This window comes from Panthera tigris, chromosome C1, assembly GCF_018350195.1.
Source record: "Panthera tigris isolate Pti1 chromosome C1, P.tigris_Pti1_mat1.1, whole genome shotgun sequence".
NCBI lineage: Eukaryota > Metazoa > Chordata > Mammalia > Carnivora > Felidae > Panthera > Panthera tigris.
In genome coordinates, this window is record NC_056667.1 from 109,636,594 (window position 1) to 109,661,626 (window position 25,033).

Below are 25,033 nucleotides of genomic sequence, written 5' to 3' on the forward strand. Positions count from 1 at the left end.
CTCCAGCCCCTTGTGAAAACCGCATGCTTCTCTGTTAGGTGGGTTTTGGAGCATTGGTGGTTGTTTTCCAGTTCTCTGGGTTTGCTTCCAAGAGGGCTTTCTGTTGTGATTTATTTTTTAACAGTTTACTGAGGTATAATCGACACAACCCTCCCATCCCCCCAAATCCACCATGCTTTCAGGAGCCCCAACAGAAGCAAAACAGGGTATCCCTGGCAGGGGACGATGATGTGCGTGTCCCTACCCACCCCAGCTCTATTCTGACAGGTCATTTCACACCCCAGCTCCTGCTCCGTGGACGTCAAGGCCAGTGCCCTACCCTAAATGTGGTGGGCCAGGTGGGGGTCGGTCTGATGAGGAACTCCGCACGTGGTATAAGCCAGGAGGCTTGAGCGGAGAGTGGACCACAGGGCAGGGAGGCCCGAGGCGTCCCTGAGGGCACCACCAAAAACAGGACAGGCCCAGGGCTGCCAGACAGACCGACCTCCCAAAGATGAAAGTTGAAATGTTTTGTGGACTTTCACAATTTTAAATATGGGCTCAACACTTAATAACTTTTTCGTTGGGGTTTTAATAAACATGGAGGGGGAAATGCACACTGTCTGAACCTTCTTTCAAAGAAGAAGGGACTGCATAAAACTGGGCCTTAGGCCTCTGCGGATACCTCAGTATCTCTCCAAGAGGGACCCCGGGTCATTGTCCCAAAACCACGAGGGAGAGGGGGTCCCGATCGCGAGCGCGCGCCCAGAACTCTGCGCCCCCAGCCCTCCCTTCTCTTCCTCTCGCTCTGGCCCCACCGCCCGCAGGTCGCACCAATGGCAGCTCGGCCTCGGCCCTCTCGCACTTGGAACTTTGAAGCGCCCAGCGTGCAAGGTCAGTGGCTTTCCTCCGTAGGAGCGCGGAAGGGTAGTCCACGCGCGGCCGGAAAGTGGAGGGAGGGGGGCCGAAGCGCCAGAGGTGCCGGCCGCTGCGCTCCCCGCTCCTGCCCAGAAGGGCCTCCCGCGCGCCTGCTCCCCGATTCCCCAGTCGCTCCCCCCGGCCTCCCTGACAGCAATCAGTTCCCCGTCTGGCCGCCGCCCGAGACCGGGTCCCGCGCCCAGCACCGGCCTGAGGCCCCGCGAGCTCCGGGGGGCGGAGCCGAGAACCGGCGCGGGCGGCGACGGCAAGAGGCGCCGCGGGGGCGGGCCGGGGGCGGGCCGGGGCGGGGCGGCGGCGGACTGCGGAGACGCGGCGGCGCGCGGGGCGGCGCAGAGCGTTCTCGGCGCGGCGCGGCGCGGAGCAGAGCGGCCGGCGGCGGGCCGCAGGGGGCGCGGGCTGTGGCCGGGGCCGGAGCAGAGCCGGAGCCGAGCCCGGGGTCGGGCCCGGGGAGCCGGAGCCGGGGCCGGGCGGAGAGCAGCCATGGCGCCGCGCAGGGCCGGGGCCCGCGCCGCTGCGGGCGGCCTGGGCGCAGAGTAGCCGGGCCGGGCCGGAGCGCGGGCGGCGGCGGCGGAGGAGGCAGCTGCGCCCGCGCCCCCCCGCCCTCCCAGGCCCCGCGCCCCGCGCCCGGGCCGCCGGCGATGGTGACACATGCGGCGGCGGCGCGCCGGCGGCAGGACCATGGTTGAGCGCGCCAGCAAGTTCGTGCTGGTGGTGGCGGGCTCAGCGTGCTTCATGCTCATCCTGTACCAGTACGCGGGCCCGGGTCTGAGCCTGGGCGCGCCCGGCGGCCGCGCGCCGCCCGACGACCTGGACCTCTTCCCCACGCCCGATCCGCACTACGAGAAGAAGTACTACTTCCCGGTGCGCGAGCTGGAGCGCTCGCTGCGCTTCGACATGAAGGGCGACGACGTGATCGTCTTCCTGCATATCCAGAAGACCGGTGGCACCACCTTCGGCCGCCACCTCGTGCAGAACGTGCGCCTTGAGGTGCCCTGCGACTGCCGGCCCGGCCAGAAGAAGTGCACCTGCTACCGGCCAAACCGCCGCGAGACGTGGCTCTTCTCTCGCTTCTCTACGGGCTGGAGCTGCGGGCTGCACGCCGACTGGACCGAGCTCACCAACTGTGTGCCCGGCGTGCTGGACCGTCGCGACCCCGCCGCGCTGCGCACGCCCAGGTGAGCGCCCCGAGCGGCCGGGTCCCAGCTTGCGGCTGCAGCCCCGGGCCATGCCCCCGCCGGGTTGTCCTGGGCCCGCACTGACCTCGCCGCCCCCCCCTCCTGTCCTCCCCGCAGGCCGCTTGTGGACCCCCTCCCGACCTGCTGGGAGCCCAAGGCTCCCAATTGGTCCTCTGCGGCCCGGCCCGTAGTCACCCTGCCCTCTATTCTCACCTTCTCCGCGTCGCCTCTCTACTTTTTTCCTCCACCGCTCCCGCCCCGCCGGCTGCGCAGAGCCTCGGTTTCCCTCGGGTCACTGGCCACTGCCCTGGGGATATCACTTGCCTTGCACCGCGGGCCAGTGTATAATCTGGCTCTCCCCAGCAGCGGGTCCAGGCTGGCCTTGCGTGGGTCGGGTGGGAAAGTGGGTTCCTTGGTGTGTAGCTCACCTGCAGTGTTCGCTTACCATGGCCGCTTGCATACCCAAAGCAGAAGTGAGAGAAGTGAAGTGCCTTTCCACCTGCACCCGTGAGCCCCCCAGCTCCCCAACCTGCCTTGAGAGGGCTGGGGAGGAGCTGCCAGGGAAGGGGGTTGGCTCTGCCTGCCCGTGTGTGCAGGTAGAACAAAGGCCTGAGTGTGACCTGGGGCTGGGGGCGGGGAGGAGGCAGTGCTGCCTGTGCTCACAGTTGGGCCAGAACCAGTTGGCAGCTCCCTCCGAAAGAGGAGTGCAAGGGAACAGCTAGGTTAGGGGAGCTGAGTTGGTCAGGGGGACCTGTACAGCCACATACTTTGCTTGGGAGCCCCCCGTTTCTGTGGAGGTTAGAGGCACAGGGCTGACCTCTGGGGGACAGCTTTCCTGCTGAGTACACTGTAGCCACAACCCTGGAGGCCAGGCTGGGTTTCCAGCGCTTAAAATTTGACTTCTCTTCCTCCAGCTCATATTGGTGCCCTAGGGGCCTTTTCCCCAAGATGTCAGGGCTGGGGAAGGCCGGGAGTGAGGTCTTGTTGCCTGCCTTTTGTTTATCTTCCATATTTGCCTCAGGACTGCACTTACAGACAGGCTGGGGGTAGGATAGCTTCTGTGACCTCTGTAAATCATGTTTGTTGGCATACTTTTGGGTCAGGAGGGTGCAGGGTCCCTGGTGTGTTTGAAGGATAAAGGTTGGGTATCTCGCGAGTCCAGAGCTGAACGTGGTCCATGGCATTGCTCTCCTGTTCAGTTCTTCAGTCCTTTTCATGTGGTCTTTCCTGGACTGTGAGGAAATGAAGGCCCTAGAGCTGAGGGCACAGGTCATCTTACTTTGCCTTGGCTGCCCCACCCCCTGCTCCTAGCAGCTCAGAACCTGAGAGGTGATGTTCCAGGTCTCTTAAGGCCCCAGTGGTTACAAATCTACCATTCCAAAGCCCTTAAATCCTTGCTTCCTGTACAGCACTTGGTGTGCTTTCCTGGTGTGATCCAGCCACTCTGTACTAGACTGAGCCAGGTCTGGGGTTGACACACCAGGGCTGTAGGCTCTAAAAACTAGGCACTGACCAAGCCACATAGGCCTCCTCCTTTTCTGCAGGAGTGAGGATGGGGGTGGGTACCATCCTGTCTGCTAGAGGGAATTAGCTTGGGCGAACCCCAGAGGGGACAGTGTGCAGAACCTGTTCTGGGGGCTGCCTAGAGGCCTGAATCCAGTTTGTACAACCGGATGCCCTTCCTGCAGCCTGTCTCCTGAGGCTGTTTCCCTTCAGGTCACCAGGATGAAGGGCCCCTGACCTCCCTTCTCTGGAGTCTGTCCACCAGAGCAGGAGGCCCAGCCACCCTTCCAGACAAGAGTGGGGGGACCAAGTGGAGCAGATGGGACCCCCCAGGTGCTGCACGAGGGAGGCCCAGCACCGCCCCACTCAGGGTGGGTGTCTGAGCAAGAATAGAAAAAGCCGTGCCTAGTCAGCCGATGCCTCTTGCTGTGGTGGGCTGCCAGCCCCTCTGCCTAGAAGTTGCTGAGCTCAGCAGCATGCTGGCCCGGTGGAGGAGGGGTTTCCGGGGTTCGCAGGAGGCCTCCCTCTGCTGTCCGCTCTGGAGTGGGCTGTGGTGTGAGGCAGGTGACAGAGCATCGTCTTCTGTGCGCTCTCCCCTCCTTCATTTCTGTTCCAGGCGCTAGGTAGATTGCTTTTTTAATGAGCTTCCCTGAGAGGCCAGGGTAATCTTGGCTTTGTGCATTTACAAGCCCATCCAACTGAGGTTCACTTGCTGAGTGTTCCCCTCATCTGGAGCTGGACCAAGGTACTTCTAAGGTCAGCATGCAGTTCTCCCATCTATCCCCCGACCCCCGGCCCAGCACCTCTCTGGATGAATTCGTCAGTGCCCAGATTCTGTGGGATCTCTGGTTTCGGGAGCTCCAGATTTCACCCTCACCCTCCTTCCAGCAGGCTACAGCTTGCCTTCCCCATGGCCCTGAGGGTGCTGGAGTGACCACATGGCTGGTTACCTGGGCGGGGGGGGCCTCCAAGAGCTGCCCTGACAGGTCCCTGGGTGTCTGGGCCTAGGGTGAGGACCCTTCCTTCCTCCCTGGGTTCCAGGGCCAAGCATGTTGCAGGGCTTGGATGAATGCCTCCCTGCCATGAGGTGTGCTTCTAGAAACTCCGCCAAGCCTCTTGCAGCTCCTGGTGCTAGTGTCTGCAGTATTTGGGGGCCTAGAAGAGGCAGGCCTTGTGGCTCAGGGAAGTGGGGGTTTCTACGGCTCCAGAACTGCCCCATCACACGGCGTCAGCCTCGAGGGTTCTAAGCTGGGCAGGTGTTGAGGTGACAGACTTCAAGGTGAGGAAACACACCTTCCCGGAATACAGTTTTCAATTTCTAACAGTGGTTAGTGCTTCCTGAGTTAAAAGAGGAAAAGGCATATGAGCCAAGTGTCTGTAGGTCCCTCTTATGTCCTGTGTCCACTGAGGGGGCTGCCACACCTGACCTGCTAGCATCAGCCAATGTGCTTGAAAGCCCCCCCACCCCCCCGCCCCACTCCAGGAAGCACTAACCTTGGAGCAGCGCAACAGACAGGTATTCAACTGCTGCCAGGGGCCACTTGGATTAGAGTCTCAGCACCCCATGCTCCTGTGTTGCTTCAGAGACTCGCAGAAGTGCTCCTAAGAGCCAGAATGTCTCTCCTACCTCTCCCCATGTGCCTGAAGGGGACAGTCAGGGCCTTGCCTGGATTGCCCCAGAAATGTTCCTGAAATTGTGGAGGCTTCATTTGGAGCCCCCTTGGGCATTTGGGTCCCGAGTATGACTTCCAGGCCGCCTCCCTGGCTCAGCCAGGCCCTCTGTGCAGCAGTCCCCCACCCCCACCCCAGGAGCCCCTGGTGGGCTCCCTGCAATCTGTAATGTTGCCATGTAGAAGCAGCATTGGTAGCCTGTGTCCTCTTAGCCCTGGTCACCCACCCTCCACTCTCCTGAATTCCTGTCTGTGTTCCAGAAATCTGCTGTCAGCTCAGCCTTTGCTACCTTGTGCCCCAGCATGCTGTGCTCTCTGCCCACTGCTGCTGGGTCCTCCTCCCTTCAGTCTCAGCTCTGCTGTCCCTTCCTCCAGGAAGGCTTCGCTGCCAACACCCTGCTGCCTTAGATGCCACTGGCTGTCCTTCATCTGCTATGCTGGCATGTCCACAGCACATTGGCACTGGCCAGATGACGAGTGGGTACTGCCCACGTGTTGGTACCAACTAGAATGTTCTCTTCCTGGTCCTGCACCCTCTCCAGGAGCTGTGCCCTTCCATGAGTCCTTTAGTGAATCAGGTTCAAGTCAGCCTTGAGTACAGTGCCAGTCCCACAGGGCTTCAGGGGCCCTCAGTGGGCCCAGCCAGCTTGGTCAGACTTAAGATTGGGCGTTTCTGTGACACTTCTTTCTGTGGCACTCCACACCCAACTTGCCTTCACAGTTACTTTCTTACATGCGATCAAGGGACAAAACCCACATTTGCCTACAGAAGGACAGATGTTAACCAGAGCCCATGACTAGGACCCATTTATAGGGCCTAGCCCCCTAGGGGACCTGGATAGACTGTCATCATGGCCTGAATCACCTGCGGAGGCCTTGCCTGGAGACGAAGGGAATCTGAGGTCAAGTCGTTCAGAATTGGGGGGTGCCCAGGTGGTTCAGTCAGTCAAGTGTCAACTTTTGATTTACTCTTGATCTCAGCTAATGGTCATGATCTCACAGTTCGTGAGTTTGAGCCCCACATTGGACTCTGCCGACAGCATGGAGCCTGCTTAGGATTCTCTCCCTCCCTCCCTCCCTGCCCCTCTCCTGCACGGATGCGCCCCTGCGCTCGCCCTCTCTCCATCTTTCTCTCTCTCAAAATAAATTAATAAACATTAAAAAAGAAAAGATGTTCAGAATTAGATTTTCATTCATATTCAAAACAAAACTTTTTAGGCAAATGCATGAGAAGGCAAATTTTTAAATAGCTTACTGACGATTATTTTAAATGGTTCTGCAGTTTGTAGAATTCTCTCTGTAACTCGTGTTTTCTTTAAAGCACCTGAGAGTTGCAAGACCAGGGCTTCCTGTCCTTTTAGGCACCTTACTTGTCAAACCTGGGGCTGTGTAGAGTGGGCTGGCCCACTGTACTGTGGCGGGGCCTGCTCTGCTGTGGGGACTGTCGCTCCTGGGTCAGAGAGCCCTGGGGACAGTGGCCCAGCTCCTGCCCCTGGGGCCTGTGAGGCTCCTTGTCTTTTTCTTTCTTTTTCCGTTGGAGGTCTGAGAGGTTTGCTGCTGATCTTGAGGAGTAGCAGGTGATCATGTCAGGGGGGTTGGGGGGCTTGGTTTTGTCATCCTTAAAGGACCTGGAGTCTTTTTCTTTCACATCTCATGGTTTTGTTGTTGTTGTAATGACTGTGTGATAATTGAGAGGAAAACATAAAAGAGAGAAGTAAACTCACTATATTCCTCATGCACATCTTTTTTTTTTACACTGTAATTGAAACCATAATATAAATTTTCTATAAATGTTGTTCTTTGTTATTAAAAATTTACTATTTTAGTAGCTGCAGGTGACACCCCCCCCCCCCCCCCCCCGCCGGGTGTGTTGTTAGTCCTGCTCTGTCATTAAATGTGCAGATTTCCTGTCTCTGGCTCCTATAAGTAATGCTGTAGTGGGTGTCGTTGTGTGCAAATGTTTTGCGTAGCTCTGATTTCCTTTGTAAATTCCTAGGAGTGGAATTTCTGAGTTGAATGATCTGCAGGTTTAAATGCTCTCAGCATAAACATTAGGTTACTTTTCGGAAAGTCTGCCCTTAACCATGTTGCCGCATGTGGTATTTGAGTGCCCGCTTGAGCAGCACCTTGGTTGGTATTGGATATCGTTGTGGGTGTGAAAAGAGTTTACTTTTTTAAACCAGCAAAATGTGTCTATCTGTGGTTTTTATCTAAAAGCCCTGCTTGGTGCATGCACTCTTGGGGGCTGGGGAGGGGTCATGTCCAGTCTCCCCAAACACCTGCTCATCTGGCCACAGCTGTTGGCTTCAGCCCCTGCTGGGAGAGCCAGGTGCAGCTCTGACATCTGGGGTCTGAAGGAAAGGCGTGGTGGGCTCTGGGGACCCAAATCCAAGGAAGCCAGAGTCCAGAGAGGGAAGGGTGCAGATAGGCTAGCTCTTGTCCCCCAAGCACTGGGTGGCTTCTTGGAATGGGTCATCTTATGCGGCCCACCACCCCAATAATGCAGGTGTCTGATGATTGTCCCAGTTTTCCACATAAGGAAGTCAAGGCCCAAGAAAGTTGGGGAACTTGCAGAGTCCCTCAGCCTGCAGAGCCAGGAGCTGATGCTGAGATGTCTGTTCCGAAGCCTGTGTGTCCCGCTCCACCCCACCCCCAGGCGGGAAGACTGTCTTTGGGTGAGAACAATAGCCAGCAGTTCAGTCAGACCAGCCAGGTTCAGCACGTGCGGCTCCCGAGACCCAGAGCAGACACAGGCAATTTCACAGGCAGACCTGTGTCGTTAGTTTACTGGAAAACATCTGGTGGCCTTCACCAGAGTAGCAGCAAGACAAGAATCAGGCCGCATCCTCTTGGCTCCAGCAAGGGAGAGCCGATGCTGGCGCTGCTGGCAGCATTCGGGGGGGCACCCAGTGCAGCCCGGCCAGTGGGCCCGCCCCCACCCCCACCCAGTGCCCGTTGCAGGTTGTTCCCAGGTGGTCGTGAGGGCCCACAGCCAGCAGCCCGCCACCTGGGCCTGCTGGAGAGGTGGTGTGATTCCGGCCAGGATTCAGTTCAGCTGGTCTTTGGAGAGGATGGGAAGCGGGAAGGACGCTCAGGCTCCCTCCCGAGAAGATGGTTTCTGAGTACTTCTCCTCAGCAATTACCAATAACCACGTGGACACTTCTCATTGGCAGCCCTGCTCTCCTCTTCCTTGAGGTCGGCACGTCGGCCTCATTTGCCAGCACTCACAGCTGAGGAGATGTGTTTGCAGGAAAGTTATCTCTCCATACTCTCGTTCTTGCCTCTTCCGGAACTCCATTGGCTCCTTCTCTTCCTATTAAGCTTTTGCTCTCTGTTTGGGTTGCCAGGGGTGAGATGCTGTCCCAGCTACAGAAAGACAGACAGGGGCCCAGGCGTTAGGGTCCAGTCTGCCCCTGGATGTAGGCCTCACTTACTGCCTATGGGACTTGTGGTCTCATTTCTCTGTTCCTCCCTAGGTAAAATGCCCCCTCCCTGGTGTGGCTGTGTTCCAAGTCGCTAGCTGGCAGGGCTTGCTATTCTGGAAGTGTGGCATGCACATACCCATCCACCAGAGAGTTACTGTGCTAATCCCAGGCTGCGGGACCTGGGCAGACGTTAGAGGACGTCTGTGTCGGGCAGGCGGGCGGTGGGCATGGGCTGTCCAGCCGCTGATGACCACACACACACACACACACGTCCTGCCCCAGCCTGGGCCTAGGGCCTGTTTGCTTTGATGAGGGAACAGAAGTCAGCCAGGCGGCCTTTCTGTCCCACGGCTACAGCTTTCTCTGGCCAGGCTCCGGCCAGCCAGCAGCCCTTCCCTGCAGTGTTGACTGCTTTCCACCACTCTTGAGGCTCCCTCCCGAGTGGCCAGACCACTCAGAGGCCTCACCCCCACACAGGCTGTTGGTCCATTCATTCACTTAGCCAGCCACGCTGGGGCTGCAGCCTCAGTTCACCAGGGCCACCTGTGGGGACTGATACACCGAGTTCCACATGGCCACTGCAGGACCTTATGGGCCCTCTCTATGTAGATGGGTCTCTGAGGCCGCGGGGGAGGACGGGCACATGTGGGGACACGCTCTTGGATTCCTTTCATGCAGCCCAGGAGGCAGCCAGGGGCCTCCGGAGAGAACCGGAAGAGGAGAGAGGAGTCCCCTGGGCAGCCTCTCTCACCTTGGGTCTGAGCCAGTGGGTCTCGTGGGCACAGCAAAACATCTCTGTGAGATTGTTTCTGCATCTCAAAAACAGGGGTATGGAGTTTGTTGTTTGGTTCTGTAGAAGAACCAGGGACTTGTCATCCGTGACCTCCTGTGGCCACACTGTTCATCCAGCCCCAGATTGTGTTCGTGTCTTGTTGGAGCTGTGGTCACTCTAATCCCTTAGATTCTGTGATCCCAGGTGGGACACAGGCCTCATGGCCCAGGAGTGGGGCCCAGTTCCTCGTCTATAAAGTGGAGTGTCGGTGGCTTGCCACAGCACAGCATGAGGCTGGCTATGGTGGCAGGGCCGTGGTGGTGGGGCTCTGGGGAGAGGCAGCCCCCGACAGCCGTGCATCCAGCCTTTCTGTGAGGGCCACATGTGAGCAGCACAGCTGCCTCCACGTGTTTACACGGGCAACGTTAAAAGACCCACACGGGGGGAGGGGCAGGCATCGCAGCAAATCAATAATTGTCTGGAAAGATAGTAACTCGAGAGATTAAAACTCTGGGGCTAATTGTTTATAAAGCTGTGGAGTCAGAGGAGGTCAATGGCTAGGCAGGAGCTGGGGACCCAGGTGTCTCTGGAGACTGATGAGCCAGGGTGGACACTTGGACACCTGACCTCTCGAGTGACACCAGTCTGGAACCTGCATACACCCAGAACTCTCTGAGCCTCGTTTTCCTTGCCTGCCTGGGCATGGCAAGAGGCCGTGGACGAGCCAGACCCCAGCAGATAGCCAGCTCCGGAAGCTTCTCACCGCCCACCATGGCACATAAGGATGGAGGCTGTCCACAGGCAGCCCAGCAGCAAAGAAGCCAGCTGGGAGGAAACAGCTCAAAGCAGATGGGAGAGCAGTAACAGCAGGCTGCCAGGGTGGACAGCAGAACAAGGGTGGGGGCTCAGGCTTAGAGCCAGACCAGCTGGGTCAAATCCCAGTTCTGCCACTCACAGGCTGTGTGACCTCTGTGCCTCGGTTCCCTCTTCTGTAAAATGGGCATAGTGACAGTACCTGCCTCAGAGGTGGGTACTTGGAACTGTGCCTGGTGCTGGAGATTTTTTTTATAAGAGGCTACGGTGCATCCCCTCTCTCTGGGGTTAGGGAAGGGTCCTTCAGGACCAGCTAGGTTTTCGGCTCCTGTCTGGGTCAGCTTGAGGGCTGGCAGGGGGCTTCCTTACAGCATCTGTGGTCTAGGTAGCTAGGGTCCCAGTATCTGGGACAGCCACCAAGTATCACTGGCCTTCTGATGTGACAACCTGAGATGTGCTGTGCCTCAGCCATGAGAGTCCCCTGCTCACCCCGGGCTGTGGCATTGGGGACCACCCTGTTCCTTCCCATCAAGGGCTTTGCCGAGCTTGCTCCCTGGATGTCCAGAAAGCCCCCGCCCCCGTTCCACAGCCCGGACACAAGTGGCACTGTAATCATGGCCTGTGGGAACAGTGCAGGCTGGCCCTGCTGTCTGCGGCTTGTGTCAGCAGCAGCTCACCTGACTCTTCCTCTGAGAACCCTCGACACGCAGCCTGGAGCTGCTTGCTCAGTGACAAGGGCAGGAATGGGGGTGGGGGGGACTGTGGCCAAGCACAGAGAGGCCTACCTGCCTCCTGGAGAATCCAAGGGATGTGGTAGTTCTTCCCCCTCACTGGACCCCCATCTGTCCTGCACCTGGGCTGTGCTGCTGACCCACAGGCGTTGACGGGTATGATGTGGCAGGCTCATGTTTTGATTTGGTGGTGGCTGTGATCTGTGTCACCGGCACCCCTGTCCTCACTGCAGGCTAAGAGTTGAACACAGGGGCCCCAAGGGAGCCCTGCTGTGGCTCCTGGCTGCCACCCACCCCCATCACCACCGTCTGCATTTCATGCTTTTCAGCACGCTTGCTAATACTTTCACTGCAGATATGTATCCCTTGAACAGCACGTAGGGCTGTTGACGCACTTTCCAGAACCCGCATCAGACTGTACTTGACCTTCTGCAACTTGCTTTCTACTTGATTTCTGAAGAAATCTCATCCTTGTTGTTGAGATTTATCCACGTTGGTCCATGACATGCATATTGAATTCATCGACTGCTGGATTTAACATCAAGTTTGTCTAGACACATCTCTTTTTCTCCCGTGCTTTGTTGCAGACAGGAGTAGCGTCTCACAGGCCAGGTGGCAGTGGCCAGGCCTGGCCACCCTTCCTCACATGTCCCTAGGAGTGGGCTAGAGGGCAGGTGGTCCGCCCTCAGCCCTCTTAGAGATGACTGCTGCTCTCCAGACTGGCTCCTCAGACCCCCAGCACCATGCCTGAGGTTCCCCACCATGGGGCCTGTAAGACACAGTCGTCTTTGCCAGGCCAGCAGCTGTGAGCTGGACCGCTGTGGTCCTAGTACATGTACCCGTGACTGGTGAGACGGGTATTCTGTTATGTGGCAGGTTTCCTCCCTGCCATCTACCTATTTGTGTCCCCAGGCTGTTTTCTGCCCTGAGGGATGCTTTGTCTTCTTAGTGTATCCTAGTTTGAAGCCCTGTGCATGGTGTGTTGGCCAGACCTCTCCTTCTAACTGTCCTTCCACACTGCCTGTGGTCCTGGGCATTTGGTTTACTGATGCACAGGTGCGGGCCAGGTGGGCCTCTGTTCTGCAGCCAGTGGCACCAAGTGCACTTGCAGGGGAATGAGGGAGTGTACCTTGTGACCTCTAAACCCCTCTGGAGCCGCTTGTGGTTGGAGCTCAGCCAGAAGCCCAGAAGACTGAGTAGATAGACAGATGGCTGGCTAACCAGCCATCCTTCCTGTAGCAGGAATACCCCCAGGGCCTTCCTTGGAAGCCCTCAGCAGCACCTCACCAGTGGTGGTGGGAGCCCAGCCCAGAAGGCCAAACAAGTAGTCAGTCTTCCTGCCTGGCGTCTCACACCCATTGATCCTGGTTTGTTGGTTCCTGTGAGGTTGGATTGGAAAAAGGATCCTGCAGTCAAAAACAGAGCCTGGCGCCCCCTGCTCTGAAATCATGGGAGCCTCCTTCCCACGATGGAAATCTAGGCAGGGCTTTCCCGGGGTGAGGTCTACCTGTGTCACCCCGCAGCCTGGCCGAGGAGCCAGACATCACTGCCTCCAGCCTGGTGCCTAGTCCCATCTGCTGTAGCCACACACCAGAGCTACCTCTACATGGTTCTCCTCTGTAGGTGAGCTTCCTGCACCGCCCCCCCTTGTCATCTCAGGGGCCTTGGAATGTTCCCCACGTGGCCCCAGCCCCTTATGTGCAGCATTTGCTTCTGGACCACGTCCCCAGTTGGCCCGGGAGGAGTGGCCCATAAATCATCGTCCATCTGAGAATTCACTCCTGCCACCGCAGGGCTCTTAGGGCCCCAAGAACAAACATGGGCAGAGGGTGAGCATCTCCCCTCTGAGTTATGAGCCTTAAAGCCTTAAGTGTAAATATTTACGTTTCTGGAGCGTCGGTGTCCTTGGGAAAGGAGGAGCAGCAAACTCAAGCTTCACATTTGCGTTACAGCAGCATGAGGCAGGATGGGGTATCATCTTGGAGCAGTAGGCGGGGGGCATTTTCTCTGGTTCACAGTCCCCGTGGGGGGAACTTGGCACCAGCAGCAGGAGGAAGTCCTCCAGCCAGATCGCAGCTAATGGAGCAGGGCTTGGGGAGGGGAAGTTGCTGTGCTGCGTGCAGCCTGCTTACAGGGCATACGCTGTGCTGGGGAGAGCGACGAGCAGGTGTCCTAGCCTGGAGGGCACAGCACAGAGTGACTGCAGCAACCTCCACACTCGCTCGTGGCCAGGCCACCCTTGTTTATGCCTCGCTGTCAGGGGCTCCACTCGCAGATGAGGAAACTGGGGCTCAGAGAGCCTAAATAACTTGTCACCCAAGATCACACCTGGCAGAGGTGGCATTCACACGCAGGTCTGTGGCCACAGGGTTTCCTGTTGACCCCTCCCCACGATCCCCTCCCGGGAGGGAGAGCCAGGCGTCACCTGGGCACAGGATTCAAGCCCAACACGCTGCCTACCTATGGGGAAGCATAGTGCCTGCTCTGAGGATCGGCTTTCCCAGGAGTCCAAGGTGGTATAGTGGGGATTGAAGGCAGGTGGAACAGGGAGGGCACAGCAGACAATTTCCCAGGGGAGTCTAGAGGTTTCTGATGTCACCTGTGAGGAGAGGCCCTGCCCAGGCAGGCACAAAGCAGGGGTGGAGGTGGGCCACTGCTTGAGTGTGTCTCCTGCCCTGCCTGGACAGCCAAGGCCTCACCTGTCTTGCCTCAAACCCTGGCCACAGCCTCCTTCCCGCCCACCCCACTGAGCCTCCCCAGGGCCCCTCGTCCCAAAGAGGAGCACAGACCCCCCCCCCCCTTCTGTTCCCTAATGGCAGGCAGACAGGCAAGCAGGTCTGGGCAGTATGTTTTACTGGCACAAGTCCAGACAGAAGACTGCTTGTTGGCCTACCGTCTGAGCCTGTGTAAGTTCAGGGCCTACCAAGTCCAGCTTTAACTCCATTCTACACAAGCAGTCAAGAAGCCCAGTCCTGTGAGCGGAAGTTTGTTCCTTTGCTTTCCTTGAAGCTGGGCTGACAGCGTGCCCAGTAGAAAACACCATTTTTTTTTTTAGTTTATCCATTTTGAGAGAGAGTGCAAGCTAGGGAGGGGCAGAGAGAGAGAGAGAGAGAGAGAGAGAGAATCCCAAGCAGGCTGCTTTCGCACTGTCAGCACAGAGCCCATTGTGGGGCTTGTGAGATCATGACCTGAACAGAAAATTAAGAGTCGGACACTTAACCGACTGAACCACAAAGGCTCCCCGGAAAACACCATTTTTACCAAGGAAAAGGTGGTCAGGTTTCAGCCAAGCGGATAAAAGGAGGGTGATGGGATTGATGAGGGGCTATTCACAGCAGGAGCAGATCCCCATCCTCAAGCAACTGAGGGGAAAGGGGATCCAATGGGCATCAGGGCTTCCCTCAGAGGCACAGAATGCCCATCAGGCCAGTAGAATCCCAGAATGTGAGAGCTTAGGAGGCCCTGCTGGGCTGATGCGTCCTTCTGGCTCATTCCACAGCATGGGCCCTCTCGCCTCGCGGAGCGCTTGATTTGCTCATCAGATGCACAGAAGACTCCAGAAGCAGAGACCAGCAGCCAGGGCCCTGGGCTCCCTCACATGCCACCACATCGGGGGGGGGGGGGGGGCCACTTCCTATGAGGCCCTGTCTGAGTCCCAGAGCAGTTCTGCATTTGGCAGGGGCTCCCCACAGACCAAAGAACCCCACGTGAGACTTGTTTGGCACAGCAAGGTTGAGCAGGCCCCTGTAATCCCTCTCTCTGCACCCCCCCAACCCTGCATGCTCTCCCAGCCTGAGCCCTGCTGTCTCTGGCCACTGTGTCCATTTGGCTGCCAGGCCAGAGGCAGCCTGACATGGTCCCAGGGCTGCACACAAGGTTGACTCTGGTCCTCACAGTGTGCATAAATGCAGTGGCAGATTTGGGGGTAACATTGTACCTCGGCTCAGCTGGCCTTCTGCAGATTAACGCCCCTATCCATTCAAAACATCATATGAACTGTTACAGGTGATTTCCACAGGAAAGCCTCCCTAGAGGGGTCAGTGGGTTGCCAGAGAGCCTGGGATGATGGCCTGCAGCTACATGTGGCCTTCCCCAGCCTGCTTCAGCTCCCATCCCTGCTTGGGCCACTCAGCCAGCTGGCGTAGGGGCCTCACCCTTGCTGAGATCATAGGAAACCCCAGCCTTGACCAGCATGGACTTTGTGTATAGAGCCTTGTGACTCATTTTAACTTGCTTTGCAAATTTTTACTGAGCCTTCATTCCATGGAGTCTTGAGAGGGGCACCAACATCAGATCGTGGTCCCCTCCTTTCTGTGCCAAGGCTGCCCAGCTGTGTCTGACAGGCAGCCCAGAGGTGGGAGTGCCCAGGAGTCTCGGCAGCTGGCAGGTCCCACGGGTGGTACTGTCGGCTCCCTTGAGTTCATAACAGGGGCACTATGAGGCCTTGACCCCTGGGGTGGTGTTTCTCCTGTCCATCTGCCAGGCCAGATGCAAGTCTTCTCCAGGTGATATCAAGTTGGGGGCCCTTCATACACATCTGGCTCTGGCTTTGGTCTGGGTGCACCCTGGACCCCCATTCGCTGTGCTGGGAACGTGCCACTGGCCTTCAGGGACCAGTGGGCCTAGGTGTAGGCACTGTCCCAGGTCACTATGAGGTGGCTCAGCTGTCCCATTACAGATGGGAGAGCAGAGGCCTTGAGAGCCCAGATGACTTTCCTTGAAGCCCCATCTGGGCCCTCCCCACACCCCAGGCTATAGCTGCATGGCAGCTGTCGTTCTAGAGCCAGTCCTCAGAGGTGGCAGTGGTCAGGGTAGGCCCCAGTTCTGCCCCCTTGCTGAGAGCAGACAGCCATGGGACGCACCCAGCCTCCTGGGCAGGGTCACATGTCACCCACAGCTCACCTGGTCCATCTCACGTGTGGCAAAGAGGAAGCTCAAGGCTATGGAAAAGTTTGTGCTCAGCCTGGAAGCCACGTTTTAAGTCTTTATTTTCAGGGTTTTTCCTGGAACAGCAGTACACACTGTAGTTTGGGATCTGGCCAGGGAGTCCTGGGCCCAGGACCTGGCACCCTCCCCCTGGCTGTGCCTCTCTCAGTCCCTCTGAAGCAGCAGCGCCTGCTGAGCGTGCAGGGCCTGGCCGGAAGCCTCCACTCTGTGGCCGTGCAGTGTGCAGCAACGGGTCAGGAGGCCTGGCAGCCTTCCGTGTTCCCAGTGCCGACAGGTGTTCCTGAGGGACAGGATTGGCTTTGTGGCTCAGGAGGAATGCTAGTTGATTGAGTGGGGCTTGACTTTATCTAGGGAGAAGGCCCAGTAGGTACCATGGAAGGCCTGGCTCTCTGCCCTCTCCTGCCCTCAGGCCAAGCTGGGACCTGAGTGGATCTGGCTGGGGAGGCACAGGCCAGCAGCACTGCTCATTGGCTACCAACCATGTGGGCTGGTGGAGAAACAGGCCCTTCAGGCCATCTGAGCCCCGAGAACATTCAGCCATTGCTTCCATAAGTACCAGGGGATCCCAGGAAGGCCAGGCTCCAGGGGGCAGGCCCACTGGCCTTACGCCTGCACGCTTGTGTCCCTGAAGTTGGGACAAGCACTTTCACCTCCATCCCTATGCAAAGATTGTATACACACCTTGCAGCCACTGGTCTGGTGGCCACTGTGTCTCCACTGGGCTCCGGGCCCCCTCCCACCCTCATGCCTGCTGCGCACGTCACCCAGGGTAAGAGGTAACTGGCAACTGCTGCTGGGGGGCTCCAGGCCATGGCTTCCCAGGGCTGACCACATGGCGTGACCCCTTCTCCAGTTTGAAGGCCTTTTTTATGATCTGTGCTGTGTGTCACTGCCAACCACTGGCCATCTTCCGCCTCACAGAGCAGCATCCTCAAGCTGGGGCTGGATTCATGTGGGCCTTGGGGATACTGGACCCCCTCCCCAGGAGGGAGAGAGGCTGGAGGGCTCCCGGGGCTGACCACGGGCTGCACGAGGTACCCACACTCTCACATAGCCACACTCACATGCACTCCCAGCAGTAGCTGGGAGCACAGCTCGAGCTATGGAGCCAGCAGTGACTCAGAAACATCCTGGAACAAGAATTCCTTTTTTCCTTACAAGCAGTGGGCACTTTGGGACGTTTCCTTCCATTTGAAATTCCTTCCTGCTTAGCCCCCTTCAGAGCTAAGCAATTTTCCACCCCATGGCCAGGCACCCCTCCATCCCCATCACCTTAGAACAGGCCAGGACATTAAGGAAGTGTGTTTTCAAGGAAGATTTGCTGTCATTGCAGAGTGGCGGTAGGGGCAGCCTGGAGCCAGCCAGGTGGCCCCTCAGGTCCCCCACCCAAACAGGGGTGGGGGGGGCCAGGCTTTGCAGGAGGGTCTGTCGGGGGTTAAAGAGCAGACTCCTCAGTCACCAGCCTTCCCAGGAGAAGGGGCCCTGGCTAATGGCAGCAACAGCCGTCCTTGCTCCTTAGGCAGGCGTGCCAAGCAGGGTACCTTGAGTGCTCTCTGCCATCACCGCTGTCCTCACCACACCTGAGACACAGTGGTCACTCTCCCACAGGCGAGGGCCCCAGGACAGGGTAAGGGACTGTGCAGCTTTGGCGGGCTGAAGCTGGTGCTGTAGCAGCTGCCTGGGGCTCATCCCTGGGGTGGCCTCATGGAGTAACCATGGGAGCATCTGGCACCCAGGGGGTCTGGGAGCATGTGTGTGGCTGCCTGACTGAGGGCTTAGGTGACTGTCGATCATGGAGCATCCCCTGTCCACCTGAATCAGCCTGTCACTCGAGGTGACCCACCCCTCCCTCTTTCCTTCCCCCTCCCCCAGGTGTTTTTCAGGCCTGCTTGAAGAGATTAATACAAACAGGCAGCCAGACAGTTGGGCCTGGAGGCCCAGCTGCCTCTCCTTTCCTCGTGGTAGCAAGGGGATAGGGAGTGTCAAGGGACAGGTCTGGGACAGGGGCTGCAGACCTCCAGACACAGGAGCTGCTCAGCTGCTGGGCCAGAAGCCCCAGACACACCCCACACCACCAGCCTCCAGGTACACATATGTCTGCTGCCCCCCAATAGACTCCATGCCACCAGACCCTTGGTAGGCACACCGATGACCCCCATACCAACAGCCCACCCCAGGTAGACACACCCATCACCCCCCACGCCACTCCCCAGGTAGACCAGAGGTACAGGGTCGGGGGGCAGGCATATCCAGGATGCCACATCTCCTGGGCATGGCCCACGGTGATGAGAGGGCCCTACCGTGAGGTCGGTTTGGGGAGGGTGGAGCCCCCCATCTGCTCCAGTGAGCCCCATCCCTGCCAGGTTCCAGCAGGGCTGTGGGCTGTGCCCTGAGCAGCATTCTCCACCTGATAGACCCCAGCATCAGCCCAAGGACCTGAGGGACTTGGGGGGCTGCTGAGGTGGATTGGGGACCAAGGTCGCAGCTTCCCGGCCCAGGAGCCTAACTGTACCATCTTGCCTACTCCAGCCTTGCCCTCAGCGTGTGCCATGTGTGCCTGTGGTTCTGTGCAGACATTCAGGGTTGAAGTCTGGGGGCCATGGAGAAATCCCCCATTGTGCAGAAGGAGGGAGCCAGGTCGACAGAGCAAGCATAGATCACCCATACTGGGGCCCCAGCTTGGGCCTCAAAAAAGTAACCTGACATTCGTTCTGTGTGGGAAGGAAGGGGCCAGTAAGACCCCAGCCCCAAAATGGGGTGCAGCCTTCTGCCTATTGGGGGCTGGTGTTCTTGCTGTCATAGACTTCGTTTCTCTGCCTGGCAGATGGACAGCATTTGCAGGGCTGAGAGTGGATGAGAGGCCCTGAGCTTCTTTCCACCACAGCCCCCACCCTGTTGGCTCTGTCCCACTGACAGCTGGAGCCCCTCAAGACAGGCTGGGCCACTATGATTCACGTATGGGTCTTCACCCATTGCTGAACACCTGGCACAGCGTAGGTTGTGACCTCCAGAGAGCGCAGCTTAAGCCCCACTGTGCTCTTCACCAGAGTGTGACCTTTCTGTGCCTCAGTTTCTTCCTCTGCCAAATGGAGCTAGGGGTGGACGATGCAGCCTGCGGGGGTGCCTGGAGCACAGGGGAAGGGTCCTGGATGAGAGGGCTATCCATTGCGTTTACCTTAAGATCACAAGTTTGGGATAAGATTGAATTCACAGTTCTTGTGGTTGGTATTGACTTCTTGCAGTTTGTTGTGAGCTGGAGCAGAGGCCTAGTTCCTACTGGTGGTCCTGCAGCTGAGGGCCAGACCAGAGCCTCTTGGAGCCTGTTCACTTGTTCATAGGACGGGGGAGCAGAGCACCACCTCAGGGTTGGGTGGGCTGTTGAGAGCTCCTCAGCAGTGGAGGTAGCATCACCAGTATCACATGTGGTATGAGGTGTGGCACAGGGGCTGAAGAAGAGGCTGTGTGCTCCCTGTGCCCACAGTGGGGGAGGGGTGCTTACTGAGCCTCTGCTTTGTCCAGCTGAAGAACAGACACGGAGTTCTCAGCTCACACTGGAGTCCTAAGCCCGGTATGCCTGCATTTCTGGCCCATCCAAGGCCAAGCCTGGTGCTCTGTATCTTTCCTTTGGTCCTGTCATTCCCCAAGAGAGCCGAGGATAGACCCCACACACACACTCACGCTGGGGATAGGCTTAAGTGGGTGGGCTCCCCTTGTTATGCAGTCACTGAGGGCCCCTGGGGGTGGCTGTGTCCTTAGAAGCCTGCCATGGTTTTGCTCCTGAAGACTTGCCTGGCCTGGGGCTGGCTGCAGATATCCCATCATATGGAGATATGGAAAAGGAGAGCCTTTTTTTTTTTTTATTGTGGTCATAACATAAAGTTTACCATTCTTACCATTTTTTAAAAGTGCAATGGCTTTCAAATTATGGTAAGAGCCTAAATGTCCATCAACTGATAAATGGATAAAGAAATTGTGGTTTATATACACAATGGAATACTACGTGGCAATAAGAAAGAATGAAATCTGGCCTTTTGTAGCAATGTGGTTGGAACTGGAGAGTGTTAATGCTAATTGAAATAAGTCGTACAGAGAAAGACAGATACCATATGTTTTCACTCTTATGTAGATCCTGAGAAACTTGACAGAAGACCATGGGAGAGGGGAAGGAGAAAAAAAGAGAGGGAGGGAGCCAAACCGTAAGAGACTCTTAAAGACTGAGAACAAACTGAGGGTTGATGGGGGGGTGGGAGGGAGGGGAAAGTGAGTGATGGGCATTGAGGAGGGCACCTGTTGGGATGAGCACTGAGTGTTGTGTGGAAACCAATTTGACAATAAATTTCATATTAAAAAAATAAGATAAACAGTCAATAAGAAAAAAAAAAGTGCAGTGGCTTTAAGCACAGTCACATTGCTGTGCAGCCATTCCCCACCCCATGCATCTCCAGATCCTCTCTCTCTTCCCACCTGAAACTCTACCCATGAAACACTGCCCCCCTGTTGTCCCCAGCCCCTGGCAGCCACCATCTACTGTCTGTTTCTGTGAATTTGATGATTCTATATACCTCACGTAAGCGGAGTCTACAGTATTTGTCTTTTTGTGGCTGGCTTCTTTCACTTAGCATAACATCTTCAAGATTTATCCATGTTGGAGCGTGTCACTACTTCATCCCTTTTTAAGGCTGAACCATGTGCAGGTGTATGCATATACCACATTTCACTTACCTGTTCACCATGGATGGACACTCAGGTTGTTTCCTCTCTTGTCGTGAATAATGCTGCTACGAACATTGGTGCACAGTATCTGTTCAAGCCTCTGCTTCCAGTTCTTTTGGGTGTATACCCAGAAGTGGACTCTCTGGGTTATATGGTAATTTGATGTCTAATTCTTTGAGGATCTACTGACTGTTTTACCTGCCCACCAGGAATGCATCAGGGGTCCATTTTTTCCAGCAGCATTTCTCGTTTTCTGGTTAGTGACTTGTCACGACCTAGGGGAGGACAGTCAGATCTCAGTGCGGCCATACCGAGGTGGGAGTTCCTACTGCAGAGACTCCGGACTTGGGGTCTCGGGAGGAATCTGACAAAGCCAGACTCAGACTCTGGACCCAGAGGCTGGGAAGGCAGAGGTGCCGGACAGCACTTAGTAGAGTTTGGGACCGGTGTCGAGCAGAGGGACTGGGCAGGTTCCCACCCATGAGAGGCATGGAGCTTGGGCCCACTGGCTATAGGGCTGAGCTGAGGAGTGGCCCTGTCACAATTGGCTTATCCCTACAGTGGTCTCAATGAGAACCCCCCCACCTGGTCAAGCCCCCCCCCGCTTCCCACCTGAGAAGTCCAACATGACCAGTTGAGCTTCTGCCTGGCTCAGCATGGCCATCCTATGGTCTGAGGCCCACGGTGGGACTCGCTGGGCCTCATCATGGCTGCAGACCCCTGCTCATGTAGCAGTCACCTCTGTGTAACTTCCTGCCTCAGAGGGTTGATCATTAATTCCTCAGCCCCCATGGGCAGCCCTGAAGCAGCCATGTCTGTGCTCAGGTATATAAGGTACCTTCTTTTACCAGTGGCCTGAGGCTGCACATACAAATGGGCTCATGTCCTCTCTGCCTGTCTGTCCCCGTAGGCCCTGTGCAGGCCATGCTGTAGGAGGCTGGGGGTGCATGCCGAGTTCTCACAGCCTCAGAGACCCAGAATTTATGAGGGATGCCTGCACGGGGTCATTTATGACTCTGGAGGTCTTGGGCTATAATGGACTCAGTGCTTCTCTCCTGGATGTGGGGGTTCCGGACGACAGGCAAGAGTTTTTATGACCCAGCTGGCGCCGCTTGCCGGCCTGCTGCCTTCACATTCCTGTGTTTCCTGATTCCCACAGAGGTTGGTGTCAGCTTGGGGACAGTGCAGGGGCCTTTGCTCCGAGGCCATTGCTCAGCAGATGAGGCCCTGGGTGCACAGAGGGGACCTTCTCAGCTGGCAGGAAGGGCCCTGGTGCACCTGGAGGGGTGGAGGCCACTGTACTTTGGCTAACCTTCCAACTATTTGGACCACATTTTTATTTCCCCCTTGCAAGAAGTTTTGGAAGTATGTATGTGTGTGTGTGCCCACTTTTGAGTCCCCCTGGGGCTTGGTGAGGCCACCCCTCCTTGTGGACCCTCACCCCAGAGCCCCAGGCAGGACCAGCCGTGGAGTACAAAAGGTGTGGGCCCTCCAGCATGCACTGACTAATTCCACATATCTCCAGGCCTTCCTCTCCTGGGTCCCCTGGGTGCCATCCATGCCCAGACCCACAAACCCTGAAGCTGTGACCTCAGCAAGCAGAGAACCCACCTCCAGGTCCCTTAGGGCCGCTGCCGCTGCTCCTTCAGCAGAGAGGAGGGGGAGGAGCTGTGGTTTCTGGGAAATCCAGAAGCTGCCCTCCTGACCTCCCTGACTCTGTGCAAGGAGATGGTCCGATAGGTGTGTGATGGCCACCGAGGTAGCCACCACTGCCTGCTTTCTCTCTTGGTTTTATGGAGCAAACAAATGCTCTTTTGTCAGTTTAATTCCAAGATTCAAAGCCTCGGCTTTTGTCTGAGTCACTCTGTCCAGGCCCCAGTCTGGCCCCGGAGACAGTGAGAGACAGACCAGGAGAGGAAGAAACACCGTGTAGTGTGATACACCCATGGCTGAGAGGTAGGCCAGGGCAGGAAGGTCTAAGAGGAAAGGAGGTTCTCTGAAACAGGACTTGGACAAACTGTGCTCTTTGACAGGAGGCCAGGTGTGACAGGGACAGAGAGGAGAGCTCAGAGAGGGGTTGAGCAGGGCGGCAGCTCCTCCAGGGCCCATGGAGACAGAACCCAATGGAGGGGTCGCCTTGCCCAATGGAGGGGCCTGCAGCCACATAAAGGACCCAAGATATGGGCTGGGGCGAGCACCCAGGGTGACCACTAAGGCTCATTTGCAACAGGAGAGGGAATGCAGTTGGGAAGGACAGGCATGGGAGGGGTGGGGGGGGGCAGATGTGGAGAACACAGGGCTAGACAGGAGGGATGTGCCCAGGGGAAGGAGACCAGCCTGGGCTCAGATCCCTAAGGAGCCCCTTCCCCTGGGGGCTGGCATGCAGAGGGAAATCATTGGCCACACCCGATGGTTGCATCCTGACGTGTTCCAAGGTGGTGATGCAGGGCTGAGTAGGTACCTATGGCCCAGGCTGAAACCTTGTTTGTGAAAGGAACATGTGTCTTCAGATAACTCCTGGGACCCCCTGCAGCCCCCCAGAGGCGTTGAGAGGGCCTGCATTCAGCTGCACAGAGTCAGTGGCCGTAGATGGCTCTCCCTGGACCCAGCTGGGCTCCGAGCTGGCCAGGCCTACTGGGAACTCTACAGACAGGCTTTGGCCATGAGCTCTGCCCACTCTAAAGCTTGGGGAGACAGACATATCCAGACAGGAACTTTGGTGGGAGGGTGTGGCTGTGGGGAGGGGGCTATTGGGGCCTGCCCTCTAGTACATGGCAACCCTGTGCTGAAGCCCCTTGGTCTTGCCTGTGGACACCCTGGGGTATGTGACTTTCTGTGGTCAGGGCCCACCCTACACTATCCTGCTCTCTAGGTTCAGGCTGTGGCCCTCCTTCCCCGGCTCCCACATGCTGGCATACATCCTGTCTCTGAGCCAAGGAGGGAGGTCCCCCCCCAGTTCTAACTGCTGCCAGCAGTGGGAAGGCAGGGTGGGCACCCTGTGGGTACTAGGGGCCTGTCATTACCAGGGAGGAGGAGCGCTGGTGAGAGGCCGAAGCCCAGCCACAGCCCCACAGGGAAGTTGCCTCCCTTTCACTGCCTGTTTCAGAATCTCCTGCATCTCAGGCACCCTCCTGTGCGAGTCAAGCCATCTTTTCCAGCTGGAGCCCGTCAGCTGACAGCACCCCATCTGCCCCCTGAGCCCATCCCCCACATGTGCCCATTGAGTCACTGGCCCTTCTCCTTGCACCACATTCCCTGGCCTTCAGCCCTCAGAGGGCTGCAAGTCTTCAGATGCTGCTCCTTCTGTATCAGTGTCCCTAGCCACCTGCTAGCCCCATCCTGCTCAAGACAGCCCAGACCTGGTGCCCGCAGCCAGAACTCTCGCCCTGCCGTGCTACCGCTTCCACTTCCTGCAGGCATCTCCCCCACCCTGGACCCTCCAGCATCCTCCTCTGTCACCCCGCATCACATGCTCCAGAAAGCCTTGCTGATGGACGCCCTCTGTTGCTGCTTGAGGAAGCAAGGTCTCTGAGCTCCTGGACACAGAACATACTTTCCCTTCTGGTTCAAGGTTTGTGTCTGTGTCTGTGTCTAGGTTGGTATGGGCCAGGGCCCACTGCTTCCTTGTCTGCACATGGTATGGGTGACCCTGCTCTGCGGGCTGCCAGGCTGCCTCAGACACCAGGCCAGGAGCCTGTCCTAGCCAGTGTCCTGCTGGGCTTGGATTTCACAGAAGGGTGGGCAGGCCCCTGGGAACAGTCCCTCTCGGGTCCCGTATCCCTCCCCTTTCACCCAGGCTGGTTCCAGTGCTAGTGAGAGGGCTCAGGGTTGGTGTGGCCCTGTCCCTGCTCTCTTCGCCCAGTCTCCTCCCCCCGCTGGCTTCCTCTACCCCAGGAAGCTCTGGTCCCTCCGTCAGGCATGCAGGGGCCATCTCAGGGCTAGACCCTCTCTCCTTGAAGCTGTCCTGGGATCCAGGAGCTTGGCAGAGGCTTACCCAGGTGGATAGGAGGAGTGTGCATTTGAAGGACCCTGAGCAGTGAGGGAGTTGGACAGACTAAGAACCATTTTCAAGGAGATGAGCCTGTGGGCCCCTTGCTAAATCAGATAAAATTGTGAGCAGGGCCCAGGGCCTCTGTCCATGCTCAGGGCCCTGTGCCAGAGCTGTTAGCACATGTCCTTTCGGGGATGGTTTTCCTCCAGGTCTGTCCAGAGGCCTTTCTCAGGATCCTGCTTGCCGCCTGTTTCCTGAGCACACCCACATCTCCCACAGATAGAGAAGGGAAACAGGGAAACTGAGGCTTGGAGAGGCCCTGACCCCACATCTTGCCTACATGTGGGTCCTCTCAATCCACCTTGTCCAGGAAG

At 57.5% G+C, this 25,033-nt stretch overlaps 1 protein-coding gene across 1 annotated transcript in view; it reads left to right on the plus strand.

The window, feature by feature from the left end:
* The first annotated feature begins 1,558 nt into the window (after nt 1-1,558).
* Nucleotides 1,559-25,033, plus strand: part of HS6ST1 (heparan sulfate 6-O-sulfotransferase 1) — a 45,984-nt gene continuing 22,509 nt past the window's right edge. Inside the window, exon 1 of the mRNA XM_042994154.1 lies at nt 1,559-2,093. Within this exon, the coding sequence (XP_042850088.1) occupies nt 1,567-2,093 (527 nt within the window). The 5' untranslated portion in view covers nt 1,559-1,566. The remainder of the gene's footprint in view (nt 2,094-25,033) is intronic.